General features: G+C 42.1%; 1 protein-coding gene across 2 annotated transcripts; it reads left to right on the top strand.

The window, feature by feature from the left end:
* The first annotated feature begins 313 nt into the window (after positions 1-313).
* Positions 314-14611, top strand: pole (polymerase (DNA directed), epsilon). Of its 2 annotated transcripts, XM_029510552.1 has the most exons (48): positions 314-521; positions 641-776; positions 870-950; positions 1080-1124; positions 1204-1296; positions 1533-1687; positions 1810-1954; positions 2041-2121; positions 2220-2327; positions 2422-2532; positions 2647-2732; positions 2844-2963; positions 3066-3198; positions 3328-3441; positions 3534-3746; positions 3837-3944; positions 4041-4169; positions 4238-4340; positions 4532-4678; positions 4792-4937; positions 5102-5250; positions 5398-5490; positions 5638-5940; positions 6059-6254; positions 6418-6632; positions 7219-7321; positions 7405-7485; positions 7585-7707; positions 7908-8117; positions 8243-8455; positions 8584-8727; positions 8810-8950; positions 9079-9232; positions 9511-9617; positions 9759-9935; positions 10044-10267; positions 10368-10588; positions 10678-10882; positions 11026-11199; positions 11479-11604; positions 12211-12343; positions 12451-12664; positions 12743-12874; positions 13030-13223; positions 13396-13596; positions 13704-13829; positions 14099-14188; positions 14294-14611. In XM_029510552.1, the coding sequence occupies exons 1-48, from the start codon at positions 454-456 to the stop codon at positions 14414-14416; spliced, it is 6894 nt and encodes a 2297-aa protein (XP_029366412.1). In that variant the 5' UTR covers positions 314-453; the 3' UTR covers positions 14417-14611. The 2 variants fall into 2 exon arrangements, with proteins under 2 accessions (XP_029366412.1, XP_029366413.1); XM_029510553.1 differs by lacking the exons at positions 11479-11604; positions 12211-12343; positions 12451-12664; ... (4 more) ...; positions 14099-14188; positions 14294-14611 and adding an exon at positions 11265-11448 and having other exon boundaries at positions 11026-11188.
* Positions 14612-15951: the final 1340 nt, after the last annotated feature.

The raw sequence follows: 15951 nt of genomic DNA, 5'->3' as shown, positions 1-15951 counted from the left end.
CCTTAAATTATGTATACGTGAAGATTATTTGTACTAAAATTGTAAACAATAAAGTTATAAATGTATAAATGTACAGGCCAGAGGTTTGGACACACCTTCTCATTCAAATGAATAGGAAAGTGTGTCCAAACTTTTGGTCTGTACTGTAACTATACAAGGACTGACGGTATGATAACATTTTAGAGATAAAATGAAAAGAAATAGTGAGTTTAATTTCCTTCTTGTTAAATAAACGATCTTTGTTCTTCCTCCCCCTCTACGCAACTCTCGCGGGAACTGAACGAACGCGCCAAAATAAGAAAACACACCCGTGTGAGTGACTGACGGAGAAACAAGGAGACTAATAACTTTAAAGTCTGCCTCAAATGCAGTTTTACCGGCAGACCTGTGCGAGCCGAGCGGTTGTTGTTTGACTTTTCTGGCCGCCTTGTGGCCTCCAGCCGGCGGGGAAAGATGGTGCTGCAGAACAGCGGCCGGTACAGAGCGGACCGGGGACCGACCGGAGCAGACCAGGAGAACCTGTAAGTTCACATCTGATTTTATCCCCTCTGAAGTCCAGATGTGTGTGTGTTATCCTGCGGGTGAGATTGGTTGATCAGATCAGAGGATGACAGGGGGAAACTTTGTGTGTTTGGTCCAGGGACGATGGATCCTCGATGTCAGCTCTCAAGCGGCTGGAGCGGAGCCAGTTCACCGACGAGATGGACTCACGCTTCGGCTTCGACAGGATGAAGGAGCCGGGGGAGAAGACGGGCTGGCTGATCAACATGCACCCTGTAGGTCCCCACGGTGTGGAGGTCGGGATTGTCCTGTTGTTGTTGTTGTTGAAGTCACACCGACCATCACAGTGTTTCAATTTTTATTTCTAGACCGAGATCCTGGATGAGGACAAGCGGATGATCAGTGCTGTGGACTTTTATTTCATCCAGGAGGATGGGAAAAGGTTTAAGGTGTGTTTAAATCCCAGTCCTGGGAGACCACTGGGTTTTACATCCCAGGGCCAGTTATTACGAAAACATCGAGCCATTTTCCATTATGTTAACAGTCTGTATTTTTCCTGATTTTTATTCTGTCTGAAGGCGGCTCTCCCCTTCAAGCCGTATTTTTACATAGCCACTAAAAAGGTAAGTCAGCCTCTGTCATTTTTCTCAGCTAACATTGCATGTTCCCCTTGGCCTTTTCTGATGACAACTTTATTTCCAGAACTGCGAGAGAGAAGTCATCTCCTACCTGTCTAAGAAGTTTCAAGGAAAAGTTGCAAAGCTTGAAATGATCCAAAAAGAAGATCTGGACCTGGTAAGTGTTTTTTTTGTTGTTGTTGTTTTTTTGATATATATCCTTTTGAATCATCATCATCAACTTAGGTATTATTACACAACAAAAATAAAAATCCCAAAGTAAAGTAAGAATTTTGTTAAGAGATTGCATCGTCTTAAAGGAAACATTTACTGCTTTCTTTGTGATATATCGTTGAAACCTCACATCTGTGGTAGTTTTAAAGGAACTGATGTGTTTTGTTCCGCTTCCTTAAGCCAAATCATTTAGTAGGACTGAAGAGAAGCTACATCAAACTGGCTTTCAACACTGTGGACGACCTCATCAAAGTAAAGCGTGAGATTGCTCCAGCAGTACGCAAGAACAGAGAGAGGGAGCAGACCAATGATGCCTACACTTCAATGTTATCAAGGTACCGCCCATCAGTTTACTTTCTTTAAAAAAATAAATAAATAAAATAACATTTACCCAGCCGTTTCTACTTTTAATTCAACTGTGGGTACTTGTTTTTGTTTTGTTTTGTTTTGTTTTCAGTGCTCTATCAGGTGGTAATGTGACTTCTGCAGATGAAGACGGGACGGCAAAGAGTATTTCAGACCAGTTAGACAACATAGTGGACATGAGAGAGTATGACGTGCCCTATCATGTGCGAGTGTCCATCGACCTAAAGATCCACGTGGTAAAGACGCAGTTTTGTTAGTTCGGTGTTTCAGAAATCCCCCACAAATGCTCACTCTTCTCATCTCCATCATCCTTAATCAACAGGCTCACTGGTACAACGTGAGATATAGAAGCAGCGCCTACCCACCAGAGATTATAAGGAGAGATGATCTTGTGGAGCGACCCGTATGAGGATTTTGTGCTTTGGTCATCATTTCATCTGAATTAGCATGAAGGTTTCCAATGAGTCAAAGCCCATAAAACATTGTTTCATGTCCTTTTAGGACCCTGTTGTTCTTGCTTTTGACATTGAGACTACCAAACTTCCACTGAAATTCCCAGATGCAGAGACAGACCAGATTATGATGATCTCTTACATGATAGATGGACAGGTGAGTTTGATTTACTTTGGTCACTTATGTCATTTTTTCTGTTGATTTTTTTTTTTTTTTTTAAATTTATATTTCTTATATTTCCGTTTTAAAGGGATTTCTGATCACAAACAGAGAGATTGTGTCGGAGAATATTGAGGACTTTGAGTTCACTCCCAAACCTGAGTATGAGGGGCCTTTCACTGTTTTTAATGAGGATGATGAGGTGTGTAGTTGTGTCATTATAAATATACTACATTGTAAATAAATGTCTAAGATAATGTGACATTCCATTTTTGCATCAGTGCAATAACATATGGTAACATGACTTTGGCTGCAGGCGGCCCTCATTCAGAGGTGGTTTGATCACGTTCAAGAAACCCAGCCAAACATATTTGTCACTTACAATGGAGACTTCTTTGATTGGTGAGCTGTCTTTTTGCTGTTTCTACAAAATAATCGTGTATTATTCATATATGCAGATGTTCACCTTTTGTCTTTCTCTTTCACTTCTCCTTTGTTTATATTTTTCTAAAGGCCCTTTGTTGAGACTCGGGCTGCCCTGCACGGACTGAGCATGCACAGGGAGATCGGTTTCCAGAAGGACAGTCAGGGCGAGTACAAGTCCAGTCAGGCTATCCACATGGACTGTTTAAGGTCTGGCCATGTCTGATGCACCTGAGATGATATCAGTATTGTTTATGTAAACATGCACTTATTGTAAATTAACATACGTCATCCTTCTTATCTCTATTGCAGGTGGGTAAAAAGAGACAGCTACCTGCCAGTGGGAAGTCATAATTTGAAGGCGGCAGCGAAGGCTAAATTGGGTTACGATCCAGTGGAGCTGGACCCAGAGGAGATGTGCCGCATGGCGACAGAAGAGCCGCAGGTAAAGAGATGGAATTCATTTTTTTTTTTTTTTTTACTGTTCATCAAATTAAAGAGGTGAATTGTTTCTTAATGGGTGACCTCACTTCAATTAACTTTTTTTTTTTCTTCCCCTCTCTTTGTCTTTTAGACTTTAGCAACCTACTCTGTGTCCGATGCTGTGGCCACATATTATCTCTACATGAAATATGTTCATCCTTTCATCTTCGCTCTGTGCACCATCATCCCCATGGAGCCTGATGAGGTTTGTCGATTGGGTGTGTTGTAAGAGACAAAAATAACTTCCATCTAGATAGATCTTCATGCCTTTTCTTTGCATCATTCATCTCTCACCAGGTGCTGCGTAAAGGTTCTGGGACTCTGTGTGAGGCCTTGCTCATGGTGCAGGCCTTCCACGCCAACATCATATTCCCCAATAAGCAGGAGCAGGTTTTCAACAAACTGACGGATGATGGCCACGTCATGGATTCAGAGACCTATGTGGGTGGCCATGTGGAGGCGCTGGAGTCTGGGGTGTTTCGCAGTGACATCCCGTGCCGTTTCAAAATGGTACAGTCCGTCACAGTCTTATTTGATGCGAACTCTTCCCGTCATACTTCTGTGATGTTTGCCATATGACATTGTCTAATCTGTTGACAGAACCCAGCTGCATTTGATTTCCTACTGCAAAGAGTAGAGAGAACAATGCGGCACGCAATTGAGGAAGAGGAGAAAATCCCTTTGGAGCAAGTCACAAATTTTAATGAGGTATTACTTTTAGTTTTGGTGTGTTTTTAAAACTGTGACAACTATAATCAACATTTGTGGCTTGAAGTTTAAAAAATATCTCTGGTATCTTCTCAGGTCTGTGAGGAGATCAAGAAGAAGCTGATCTCCCTGAAGGAGGTTCCAAACAGGATCGAATGCCCCCTCATCTACCATTTGGATGTTGGGGCCATGTACCCCAACATCATTCTCACCAATCGCTTGCAGGTAAGAAAATAAATAAAAGGAAGCAAAATTCTGGAAATGCATGAAACTCAATATTTTTGTTTTTACAGCCATCTGCAATGGTTGATGAAGCCACTTGTGCTGCCTGTGACTTTAATAAGCCTGGAGCCGCCTGTCAGAGGCGGATGGCCTGGCAATGGAGAGGGGAGATCAGTAAGTTGCACTTTTTTTTTATTTTTAATTGTTGTGGTTCGTGGAAGTTGACAACAAATAATTTTCGCTTCACCTCAAAACTGCAATGGGGTTTACTTCTTGTGAGAAGAGTATACCGACTAAAATACTTTTAATCCAAATTAAAGAAAGTATATATAAGGTCATAAATATAAGGCTTCCTCTGTGTGCAGTGCCAGCCACTCGCAGTGAGTTTCACCGTATCCAGCAGCAACTTGAGTCTGAGAAGTTCCCGCCACTGTTCCCCAACGGTCCAGCTCGGGCCTTCCACAACCTCAACAGAGAGGAGCAGGCTAAACATGAGAAAAAGCGTTTGGCAGGTATTTCATCTTCATTCCTAGCCATTATTTAGGTTTTTAATGGTTTCACTAAGACATTTTCCCCAAGTGGTCAAAGCTACTGGTAACGCAAATGTACGCATTTCTTATCAAAGACTACTGTAAGAAAGCCTACAAGAAGACACATGTCACCAGGCTGGAGCAACGAGTCACCACTATCTGTCAAAGAGAAAACTCCTTCTACGTTGACACAGTGAGAGCTTTCAGAGATCGCCGTTATGAATTCAAAGGACTCCACAAGGTACGTTTATTATCGGCAATAATAATAGAGAATTAATCATTCGAACACAGTTTGCAGTTTATAAAATACCTATGGTCTTGAAGCTCAATTCTGAATGTACATTTAACATAAAATTGGCTTTTTTACCTATTAAATGCAGTTGTTTTCATGCTTCTTTTCTTAAGGTTTGGAAGAAGAAACTGTCATCAGCTCAGGACAGTGGAGATGCTGCTGAGGTGAAGCGCTGCAAGAACATGGAGATCCTGTACGACTCTCTTCAGCTCGCTCACAAGTGTATTCTGAACTCCTTCTATGGCTATGTCATGAGGAAAGGGTAAGAGTGATTTTGTTTTCATCATTATTGTAAAATAATCCAGTATCCTCCATTTATTATTTATTTTATATATTTTATGTATATATATATATATATATGGACACTGTGGGCCTGATGCTTTGTGTTCTGTCTTTGTGTTTCCATCAGGGCACGCTGGTACTCCATGGAGATGGCTGGCATCGTGTGCTACACTGGAGCAAATATCATCACTCAAGCTAGAGAGCTTATTGAACAAATAGGGTGAGTGTCATATTGCTGATTATTTTCTCTTTCGGAGTGAGGGGATCCACTTATTTCACCTGTCTGTCATTCTTACCAACATGTGGCCTTGAATCCAGCTCCTAGTGTATATATTTTCATTTCTTGCCTTTTTTCCTTCTGTCTCAGGAGGCCTCTTGAGCTGGACACTGATGGTATCTGGTGTGTCCTCCCCAACACCTTTCCTGAAAACTTCGTGGTGAAGACAAGCAATGAGAAGAAGCCCAAGATAACCACATCCTACCCGGGGGCCATGCTGAACATCATGGTGAAGGAGGGATTCACTAATGACCAGTACCACGAACTGGTCGATCCAGCGTCCCTCACATACAACACCAGGTCAGAGAACAGTATCTTCTTTGAGGTGGACGGCCCATATCTAGCGATGATCCTCCCTGCCTCTAAAGAGGAAGGCAAGAAACTGAAGAAAAGGTATGGCAATAGTTATTTAGTTTTTGTCCAAATCCGGTGGTGGATGATTTGTACCAGGAATCTTGGGACTTGTTTGCCTGGTCAGAAACATATTAATAGGGCAATCTCTTTGTTGTAGATATGCTGTGTTCAATGAGGATGGCTCTCTTGCTGAGCTGAAAGGTTTCGAAGTCAAGAGAAGGGGAGAGCTCCAGCTCATTAAGATTTTCCAGTCATCAGTTTTTGAAGCTTTCCTCAAAGGTACCACTCTGGAGGAGGTCTACGCTTCTGTGGCCAAAGTGGCCGACTACTGGCTGGATGTTCTGTACAGTAAGGTAAAATATGAGAACGGAGGTCATGTTACAGCATTATGGCAGTACAAGATATTAACAGCATAGTGCTTAAATGTATTTCCAGTAACCTGAATCAACCAGCCATCAGTTTGTTATAACAGCCCTTGTTATCTTAACAAAAAGCTTTATGTAACTGGTTTTACAGGCTGCCAATATGCCAGATGCAGAGCTGTTTGACCTGATTTCAGAGAATCGGTCAATGTCCAGAAAGCTGGAGGACTATGGTGAGCAGAAGTCCACTTCCATCAGCACAGCAAAGAGACTTGCCGAGTTTCTGGGAGACCAGATGGTGAAAGATGCTGGTTTGAGCTGTCGCTATGTCATCTCCCGAAAACCAGAGGGTTCACCTGTTACAGAGAGGTGAGGCAAAAGCTCTGGAAATATCCATATACTTCTGGATATAATTTTAAAAGTAATTACCCTTGAATTATAATGGAGGGCAACCTTCAGCTTTGTATGTCAAATACAGCACGATAGTCAGGTTTTAATAAATGGCTGGAGGAGATAAGATAAACTTCATTAATCCCAATCTCAGAGCAACAGAAGTCTAAGAAGTTACTTTTACAAACATTTTCTACAGTCAGAGGTAACTGTGGGGAAAAACTACATATTTCCAGTAATTTATTGGGACAAATTAGTCATGAATAAAAAGGGTTGTACAGGAAGTTGCAATAAAAGATATAAATACTTTAACCATTGAAAGTGGGCAAAAGGGCTTGTGTTCAAACCTCACTATCAAGTATCTGGCATAGGAGCTTCCTTTTTAAAGTTCCCCCATGACCAAATAAGACAATATGTTGAAAATTAATTTTCTCTTTTTAGCGGGACCAAATAAAGTGAACTTAGAATTGCTCTCTCAGAAATTAATAACTGTTAAGAACAAGCACTGTAATCCCAGAAGCAGACGTCCTTAGTCTCACACTGATTTGTTTTTGTCTCCCATCAGAGCCATTCCTCTGGCCATCTTCCAGGCAGAGCCCAGTGTCAAGAAACATTTCCTGCGTAAGTGGTTGAAGATGCCCAGCCTGCATGACATGGACATCCGCTCTGTGAGTATTTAACTAAACCCAAATAAAAACTTTGGTGATTTCGCTTATTTGCTCCCTCTAACCTCAAAACTCTGCTGTGCCAGATACTTGACTGGAGTTATTATATAGAAAGGCTAGGTAGTGCCATCCAGAAAATCATCACCATCCCTGCAGCGCTGCAACAGGTAAAAAACAAATAAACAAACAAAGCATGCATTTAGTCTGCCTCAATATATACAAAAGGAATTTGAAAATAAACTATATTTGCTTAATTTCATCATTAGGTAAAGAACCCAGTGCCTAGAGTGAGGCATCCTGACTGGCTACACAAAAAACTCCTGGAGAAAAATGACATTTACAAGCAAAAGAAGATTAGTGAGCTGTTCACCAGTGAGGGAAAAAGACAGGTAAGTTCACCTCACAGCAAAACATAAAATGACTACAGACAATGGCCTCTGCTCCCATCTCTGAACGCATTGGTTATTTTTGAGATTTTATTTTTTATATAGTGTGTGTGAGTTTAAGCTGAGTTTCCTCTGGTCGGACATGCTCTAGAATCAACTCTGTGTCTCTTATACATTTTGCTAAAAGTCTGCTTGTCTCTCAGGTGGCCCATCAACCTCTTCCAGCAGGGCAGACAGCAGATATAGAGGACTTTGGGGTGCCAGCCAGACCTCTGCAGCCGGCCATCCTCATCAGCACCAAGCGGAAAAGGGCTTCCCAGGGAGAGGACAGCCAGGTGGAGTCTCAGGATTTGGAGCTTACCCAGTCCTGGAGGGAGATCCTGGGACCACCTCCCCCTATGGGAACAACACGGGTAGGAAAACATCAAGAACCACAAAGTTTCTTTTTGGGTTTTTTTTTTTTAGACAGTTGCCCCACCATTCCCTAAGATGTATCATAATTGTAATGGCTCCAGTACGAATCACTGTCTATATACAGGAGGAGCGGCTAGTGTGGCTACGCTATCATAAGAAAAAGTGGGAGCTGCAGCTGAGGCAGAGGAAGGAAAGAAAGAAGAGGAGGAGGTTGCTGGATGGTGAAGCTCAGCCTGTTGGTGGAGGAGTGATCAGAGATGGCCCAACGACCGGCATGGGAAATTTCCTTCGCAGGACAGCCCGAAGCATCCTGGACATGCCATGGCAAATTGTGCAGGTGGAGTTTTACTGTCACTAATTTCTCTTCTCTGAAGAAACCATTGATGGAATCCAAACATTTTGTCTGATGTTAATACGCTCTGGTATAATTGTGTCTGATACCATATTCTGTTCCCTACTGCACAGATTGCAGAGACGAGCCACCCTGGTCTGTACAAGCTGTGGGCTGTGATTGGAAATGACCTCCACTGCATGAAGCTCAACATCCCCCGTGTCTTCTATGTCAATCAGAAAGTCCCAAAACAAGAGGAGGGAGCCACATACAAAAAGGTACACAGTAATAAAATACCATCATTTTAAATAACTTGAGAGCAAACAAAGTACTGTGTAACTTGAAATCATTTGGCTTTAGGTGAACCGCCTGCTGCCTCGCTCCAACATTGTGTACTACCTTTATGAATACTGCGTACCAGAGGACATGTACCAAGAACACATCAATGAGATCAATGCAGATTTGTCTGCACCTGATATCGAAGGAGTCTATGAAACACAGGTATTGTACCTGCAGTGTTCTCATTACCTACTATAACAACGTGTTGGGTAATGGGTGCATTTAATGGTATATAGGAGTTTGAAGAGATAATAAGATACTAATAATGTTTCTGCTTCTCGCTCTTTCAGGTCCCCTTACTGTTTCGTGCACTGGTGCAGCTCGGTTGTGTGTGTATGGTGAATAAACATGTAGTGAGGGATCTGGCCGGCAGGGAGGCCGATACTTTTGACTTGGAACATCTGGAGATGAGGTCTCTGGCACAGTTCAGCTACCTGGAACCCGGTAAGACCTGCTTCACACACTGGTCATCTTGAATTGATGTCAGTGCTGATTTTATAGAGATTAGAGACTCTTTCCTAATAGTTATCACAATCAGATTTAAAATGAGTGCCCTAATGATCATGGGATACCACAAGGTAGGTTATCCAGAGGGCATCTGATCACATATTTATGAGCTAATTCAATTCTTTGGAAGATTTAGATCAAGGTTTCTGCCGGGAACAAGGACTGTTATTTAGTAGGTTTTGATAAATTGTGTGTTACATTTGTTTTCTTCTCAGGGAGTGTTCGTCACATGTACTTGTATCATCACAGCCAGGGTCACAAGGCATTGTTTGGCCTGTACATCCCCTCTCAGCGCAAAGCCAGCATCTTTGTCCTGGACACAGTAAGAAAAATAAAGCTTTACTTCTTTCTCTGTGTTTGTGTTAGGGCTTCAACACACATCTTGTATTGTTGCCTGCTCTCAACAAATGCTTTCCTCTCCTGCTTAAGAAGAATAACACTCAAGTTCTGTGTCTTTTCTTAGGTGCGAAGCAACCAGATGCCCAACCTGAGTAACCTCTACACAGCTGAACGCACTGCCCTGCTGGAGAGGACCACAGAAGAGCTTCTGCCTCCAGAGAAACACAATTTTGAGGTTCGAGCTGAAAGCGATGTGAAGGCTATCTACCGCGCACTGCAGCGAATACTGCTGAACTATAAGGTACTCTCTCACAATTTAGTACTTTATTCTTTTGAAATATATGTATGCATTTTGGGACAGTACTGATTATATTCATATTTCTCTGCTTTTCATGCTGCTGTTTTACAGGAGGAGCGTCGTGGGCCCACGCTCATCGCTGTGCAGTCGAACTGGGAGTTGCGACGACTAGCAGCAGGGATGCCGGTGCTTGAGGAGTTCCCAGTTGTTCCTGTGCATGTGGTTGATGAGATCAGTTATAATGTGTTGGATTGGCAGCGCCATGGTGCCCGCCGTATGGTTCGCCACTACCTCAATCTGGACAGCTGCCTGTCACAGGCTTTTGACATGGCCAGGTACAAATCACACCCTGCAGGCTCTGGGAATCCTCTTTCATTTTATGACCTCAGAGCAGTTTTTGCTGCTGCCTTTTAAAAATACGTCTCTTACCTTCAGATACTACCACTTACCAGTGGGGAACTTGCCGCAGGATGTGTCCATATTCGGCTCAGACTTGTTTCTGGCAAGACATCTACGGAAACACAACCACCTGCTGTGGCTTTCACCTACATCTAGACCTGACCTTGGAGGGAAAGAGGCTGATGATAGTCGCCTGGTCATGGAAAGTGATGACAGGAGCACAGTGGAGATCAATTCACAAGGGTGCTACTCCACAGGTACGTAAACAAACAAATAGGGAAGGACAAGAAACTTCTATATTTCCACACAAAATGTCTACATTTATGGATTATCCCCCTCCTTCCAGTGTGTGTAGAGCTGGACTTGCAGAGCCTGGCAGTGAACACCATCCTCCAGTCACAGCATGTCAATGACATGGAGGGAGGAGCCAGTCTGGGTGTCAGCTTTGACGTGATCCAACAGGCCTCACTGGAGGACATGATGTCAGGAAACCAGGGAGCAAGTGCTCTCGCTAGCTATGATGAGACTGCTCTCTGCTCCAACACCTTCAGGTGTGTGAAGATCTGTTTGGCATGACAAACATATCCAGTATGACACAAATTAGAAGTGTTTTTTTGGTTATGTTGTTAAAGAAGGCAGGTTTTATGATTTGTGATTTGCTCATCCCACTGCTCCCTTTGTGTTGTATGAGCAGGATCTTGAAGAGCATGGTGGTTGGTTGGGTGAGGGAGATCACTCAGTACCACAATGTGTATGCAGACAACCAAGTGATGCACTTCTACCGCTGGCTCCGTTCCCCCAGCTCTCTGCTCTATGATCCTGCACTGCACCGCACCCTGCATAACATGATGAAGAAGGTGTTTCTTCAGTAAGTGTGATGTCACAATCTTCCATCATTCGTTCATTCATCTTCTACTGCTTATCCATTTCCAGGTCGCAGGACCTCCGAACCCGCAACCTTCTTGTTGTGGTGCAGCAACACTAACCACGATGCCACTGTGCTGCCCTAAGCCTCCATCACTGATTTAAGTGCTTGAATAAAACTTGTCACAACTAAATGTAGTAATGACCAAACCAGAAGTTCTAAGTTTTTCTGTTGCTCAAGACGTCAGCTGTTCATTCATCCTTCCCTCAACTTTTCTCTCAGATTGGTCGCAGAGTTTAAACGTCTGGGCTCAACTGTGGTGTATGGAAATTTCAACAGGATCATCTTGTGTACCAAAAAAAGGAGGACCGACGATGCAATTGGTTACATAGAATACATCACTAAAAGGTCAGATATTTACCCCCTGCATTCTTCATTATGAAGGGATTTTATTACTTAATCTCTATATTTATTCATTCTTCAACCTCTACTGTTATTTAATATAAATACATTAATATGTAGAAAGTTTATACTTTATATTATTACACTCTTCAGTTAGGGAACAGCTGAGCCTATGAAAATGGTTTATACCATCAGCCTGTGGCCAAAACATATAATCATCCATTAGATCAGTTGATGTTTTTGAGTGATGGTGCTGTGGCTGCTGGCCATTATCCTACAATGAGAAACTCAATCATAGAATTGGATTGAAATAGATGTATAAAAGAATAGAATCAATACTCTAAAAATGCAATATTTCTGGGCCATTGGTTAATTGCTGTAATGTCTTCAAAGCAGCAATATAACCCCCCAAACAGTAATACAATAATAATAAATTGTGAACATTTGTTTTTGAAAGCAACACATTAGTATATATTATTTACGTATATTTCCCCAAAAGATTTTGTTTGTTTGTGTATTTGTTTGTTTTTTAAGAAGCTTTTCAGTCTCTCCTGTCATATTCTATGTGGATCCAAACCTGACTAATCCCCTCCCTAACTTTTCCTCCTTAAGCATCCACTCCAGAGAAATGTTCCACTCCTTGTCTCTGTCCTTCTCCCGATGCTGGGAGTTCCTGCTGTGGATGGACCCAGCCAACCACGGTGGTGTAAAGGGCAAACTGCCCTCCAGTCTCCTATATGGAGAGGTACAATACAATGAAATAAATTTTGTTTTAAGTTTAATTTTATTTTTACAATTTAAGTTTACTAGGTTGAATGCAGACCTCATTCCCACCTCCATGTTTATTTTTAGGAAAGACCTAAAAAGAAGAAAAATGGTCAAGGAGAGGATGATCAGGATGGCAGTGAGGATGAAGATGAGGATGAGGATGAAGCAGATGGTGAGGAGGAGGATAATGATGGAGAGACAGATGAGGTGGAGGAGTTGATTGAGAGCAACTGGAACATTATGCAGTATCTCCCCCAAACGGCCTCCTGTCAGAAATACTTCCTCATGATTGTCTCGGGTAAAAGATTATCCACACAAAACATACTTTTATTTGATTTTCTCTCTATCAACTCTGACACACGCTCTTCATCCGCAGCCTACATTGCTGCTGTCTACCATAGTATGAAAGAGGAGCTGAGACGTAATGCTCCTGGAACAACACCGGTGAAGAGACGTGGAGGCAGCCAGGCTTCCCAGCAGGCAATGGGAGACTTGAGTGCACTTCCTGGTAAGATGCTGTTTGGGAAGCAGCTTAAGTTACTAAAGACACATCAGAGTCACGACAGATAAGTGTCTGTCACGTGAATCATTAATGAGGTGTTTTTAACCATATTTAGATAGATTTTTCTCCTTGATATGTAACTTTTTAACTCTTTGGCACAGGAATGATCTCATTCTCCCAGGAGTATGTGTCAAGTGAGCTGACGCAGAACTTTTTCACCATCACTCAAAAAATCCAGAAGAAGGTGACAGGTACCAGGAGTGTGACCCAGCCCTCAGAGATGTTCCCCATCCTGCCAGGATCCCACCTGCCACTCAACAACCCTGCACTAGAGTTCATTAAATATGTGTGCCAGGTAAAAACCTAAACACCAAAGGCTGGAGAGAAAAAGACACATCTGGCAAAGCTGTTTTTGTTTTCATGTGTTTAATGTTGTCATGTTTTCCTTTTTTTTTTTTTCCCCTGCCAAGCTATTTTGCAGTAATTACAACTAAACCAAAATTCTCACTCTCTTGTTCTCCCCTCAGGTCCTTTCACTGGATGCTAACATAGTGAACCAGGTGAACAAGCTGAAGAGAGACCTCCTGCGTCTTGTAGACGTTGGCGAGTTTTCAGAGGACGCTCAGTTTCGTGACCCCTGCAATTCCTACATCCTACCAGAGGTCATCTGCCACCACTGCAATTTCTGCCGTGACCTTGACCTCTGCAAGGACCCATCTGTTGCACAGGTACATGCTGAGCCACTGACATTGACATTTCACCTGTTTGAAGCTGCTCCATCATGTTGTATTTCAGAAGAAATTTGGATGACAAAAGGGTGCTTTCCTTTCCTCAGGATGGGTCGGTGTTGCCACAGTGGTTTTGCTCCAATTGTCAGGCTCAGTACGAGACCGAATCTGTGGAGATGGCTCTGGTTGAAGCCCTGCAGAAGAAACTGATGAGCTACACTTTGCAGGACCTGGTGAGTTACATCATACTTAATAGTTAAAACTACCCAGAGTCATTGGGTAATACCTGTAGACTGTGACTGTGATGACCCTGATTTGATTTGAGTAGAGGATCTTTGTTGCGCTTCACCACTGTCTCTGTCTGTATAACCACAAAGATGAAAAACATTGTCTGAGACTCCAATGCTCAGACTCTGCTGTAATTCCCCAGATGACTTTGAAGAACAGCTTCACATCAGAGTATGATAATGGAAAAAAAAATAAAAGCTCTTGTGATTTTTAGGTGTGTGTCAAATGTAAAGGGGTCAAGGAAGCAAACATGCCCCTCTACTGCGGGTGTGCCGGAGACTTTGACCTCACTTTCTCAGCTAAGGTTTCTACTCATAAATACATCAAATCTTTCGGTACACTGATTGAAGTGCACGATTGTTCCCATTTTACATTGTTCTCAAAGTTATTTTTTTGCTTCCTTTTGAAGAGCTTCTCAGAGCAGATCACAGTGTTTCGGAACATAGCCTCCCACTACAACATGAGCTTCCTGGAGGAGACTATTGACTTGCTGCTTGCAATGAGCCCACAGATCAGCCAGACCGCTCACTAAATGTAACATCTACACCAGAGGTCTGACCTCCCTTGGCTGCATCTGTGGCAACTATTCATCCTCTTCAGCCTGGAAAGCCCTCAGCTGCTGCACTTGTTTTTATCCTTCTTAGTGCTTTGAGATTGTACAGGATGAAAGAGAAATGCGCAAACTGTAAATAGGTTTTTCTTATGTCATATTAAAATGTTGTGTGGAGTTCACCTTTTGATTAACAATAAATTTAAAGTCTTTAACTGTGAGCCTTGATGTTATTACTGCTCGGATATTGCACTGTAGGTTTAACTGCACTCTAGCAGCAAAGCAAAAAGCTTAGCCATTCTGATTCCCACTTCCTCTGTGAACCCTCATTAATCAGAAGTCCCTAATTGTCTGAGCTTCCTCTCTCATTCCTGCTAATGGATCTGGAGGTTGTGTACAGATTTTGACCAGAAGTGTCCTTATTTCACTCCACCTCATCTGTGAAATCAGATGCTGTCATATGGTAAGTTCTAAAGGATCACTTTCAAATCATTCCTTGGTGTGGTAATGTTTCTTTTTACTCTGAACATTTGTTTGAGGAATTATTAGTAAGTAAATCTAACTTCATGATCATTTTCATACAGGGTAAGTTTTTTTTTTTTTTTTTTTTGGGGGTTTACATGGTCAAAACAGAAAGATCACACATTTCTGACTTGTGGCAAATAAATTTATTTGACTGTTGTTGAATGTGACATAAGCCTGCACCACAGTAATCTTAACTCCAACACTTGCATCTTTTTAACCTCGTTGCTCCACAGATGACTCACTTTTCCTGCTTATGGGCATCTCCCAGACAAGTGATCACATTTCAAGCTCTGAACTGAGACACAATTAGATTGTTTCCTTATCATTATAAATTAAGGGCTTGCTAAAGGGACACCGACTAAATCCTTCACATATTTATTTTTTAGCCCCTCAGTGCATCTTAAACTAAAGACTTCCAAAACTTAATAGTAGAATAATCTAACGGAACTGGTACCCCTTTAAGAAATAACACCAGACTTCTTTTCAGCTCTACACGTGTCACAAGCATAATTCTCAAGGTGATAATTGGCTGTCCAAGGTCCTCTGCAATCCATCAATGGCAGATACCAATAAATTCGAATTGAGTCTTGCGTAATTTTTTCACCACTGACATTTGTATTGCTCTCAGGCATTCAGATGGATACACTCTTCCCCACAATCTAGTTAGAGAAACCATCTTGTGGAAAATGTTGGTGTTATTCGATTACTGCTCATTGCTCTCTCCTTGTTCCTCTCCTTGCCGTTTCCTCTTGTTTCTTCTCATCATGCTGAACACATCAGGCTGAAGCATGAAGGAACTGAATCAGAGTCAATGTGTTACATTTGACTGTACTCTTTAATGAGATGATATTATAATGACACTCATAACTGCAACACAAGTTAGTGGATGACTTTTATTGTTGCAATGAATGGAAATAATTGAACAAAATTTGTAAGTCTGTTTCTCATTACTTTGTACTCAAATATTTTATCAGCTATGAAATACTATTTAG

The sequence above is a fragment of the Echeneis naucrates genome, chromosome 9, assembly GCF_900963305.1.
Source record: "Echeneis naucrates chromosome 9, fEcheNa1.1, whole genome shotgun sequence".
Taxonomy (NCBI): domain Eukaryota; kingdom Metazoa; phylum Chordata; class Actinopteri; order Carangiformes; family Echeneidae; genus Echeneis; species Echeneis naucrates.
Note: the sequence above shows the minus strand (reverse complement) of the source record. Positions and strands in the feature narration are given on the sequence as shown.

Excerpts from the sequence above, each read along its gene's own strand:
- pole (XM_029510552.1), top strand. The coding sequence starts at position 454 with ATGGTGCTGCAGAACAGCGGCCGGTACAGAGCGGACCGGGGACCGACC. Across the intron at positions 1,955-2,040 it reads TCGACCTAAAGATCCACGTG|GCTCACTGGTACAACGTGAG; the intron begins GTAAAGACGCAG and ends CTTAATCAACAG. Across the intron at positions 5,941-6,058 it reads GGCAAGAAACTGAAGAAAAG|ATATGCTGTGTTCAATGAGG; the intron begins GTATGGCAATAG and ends TCTTTGTTGTAG.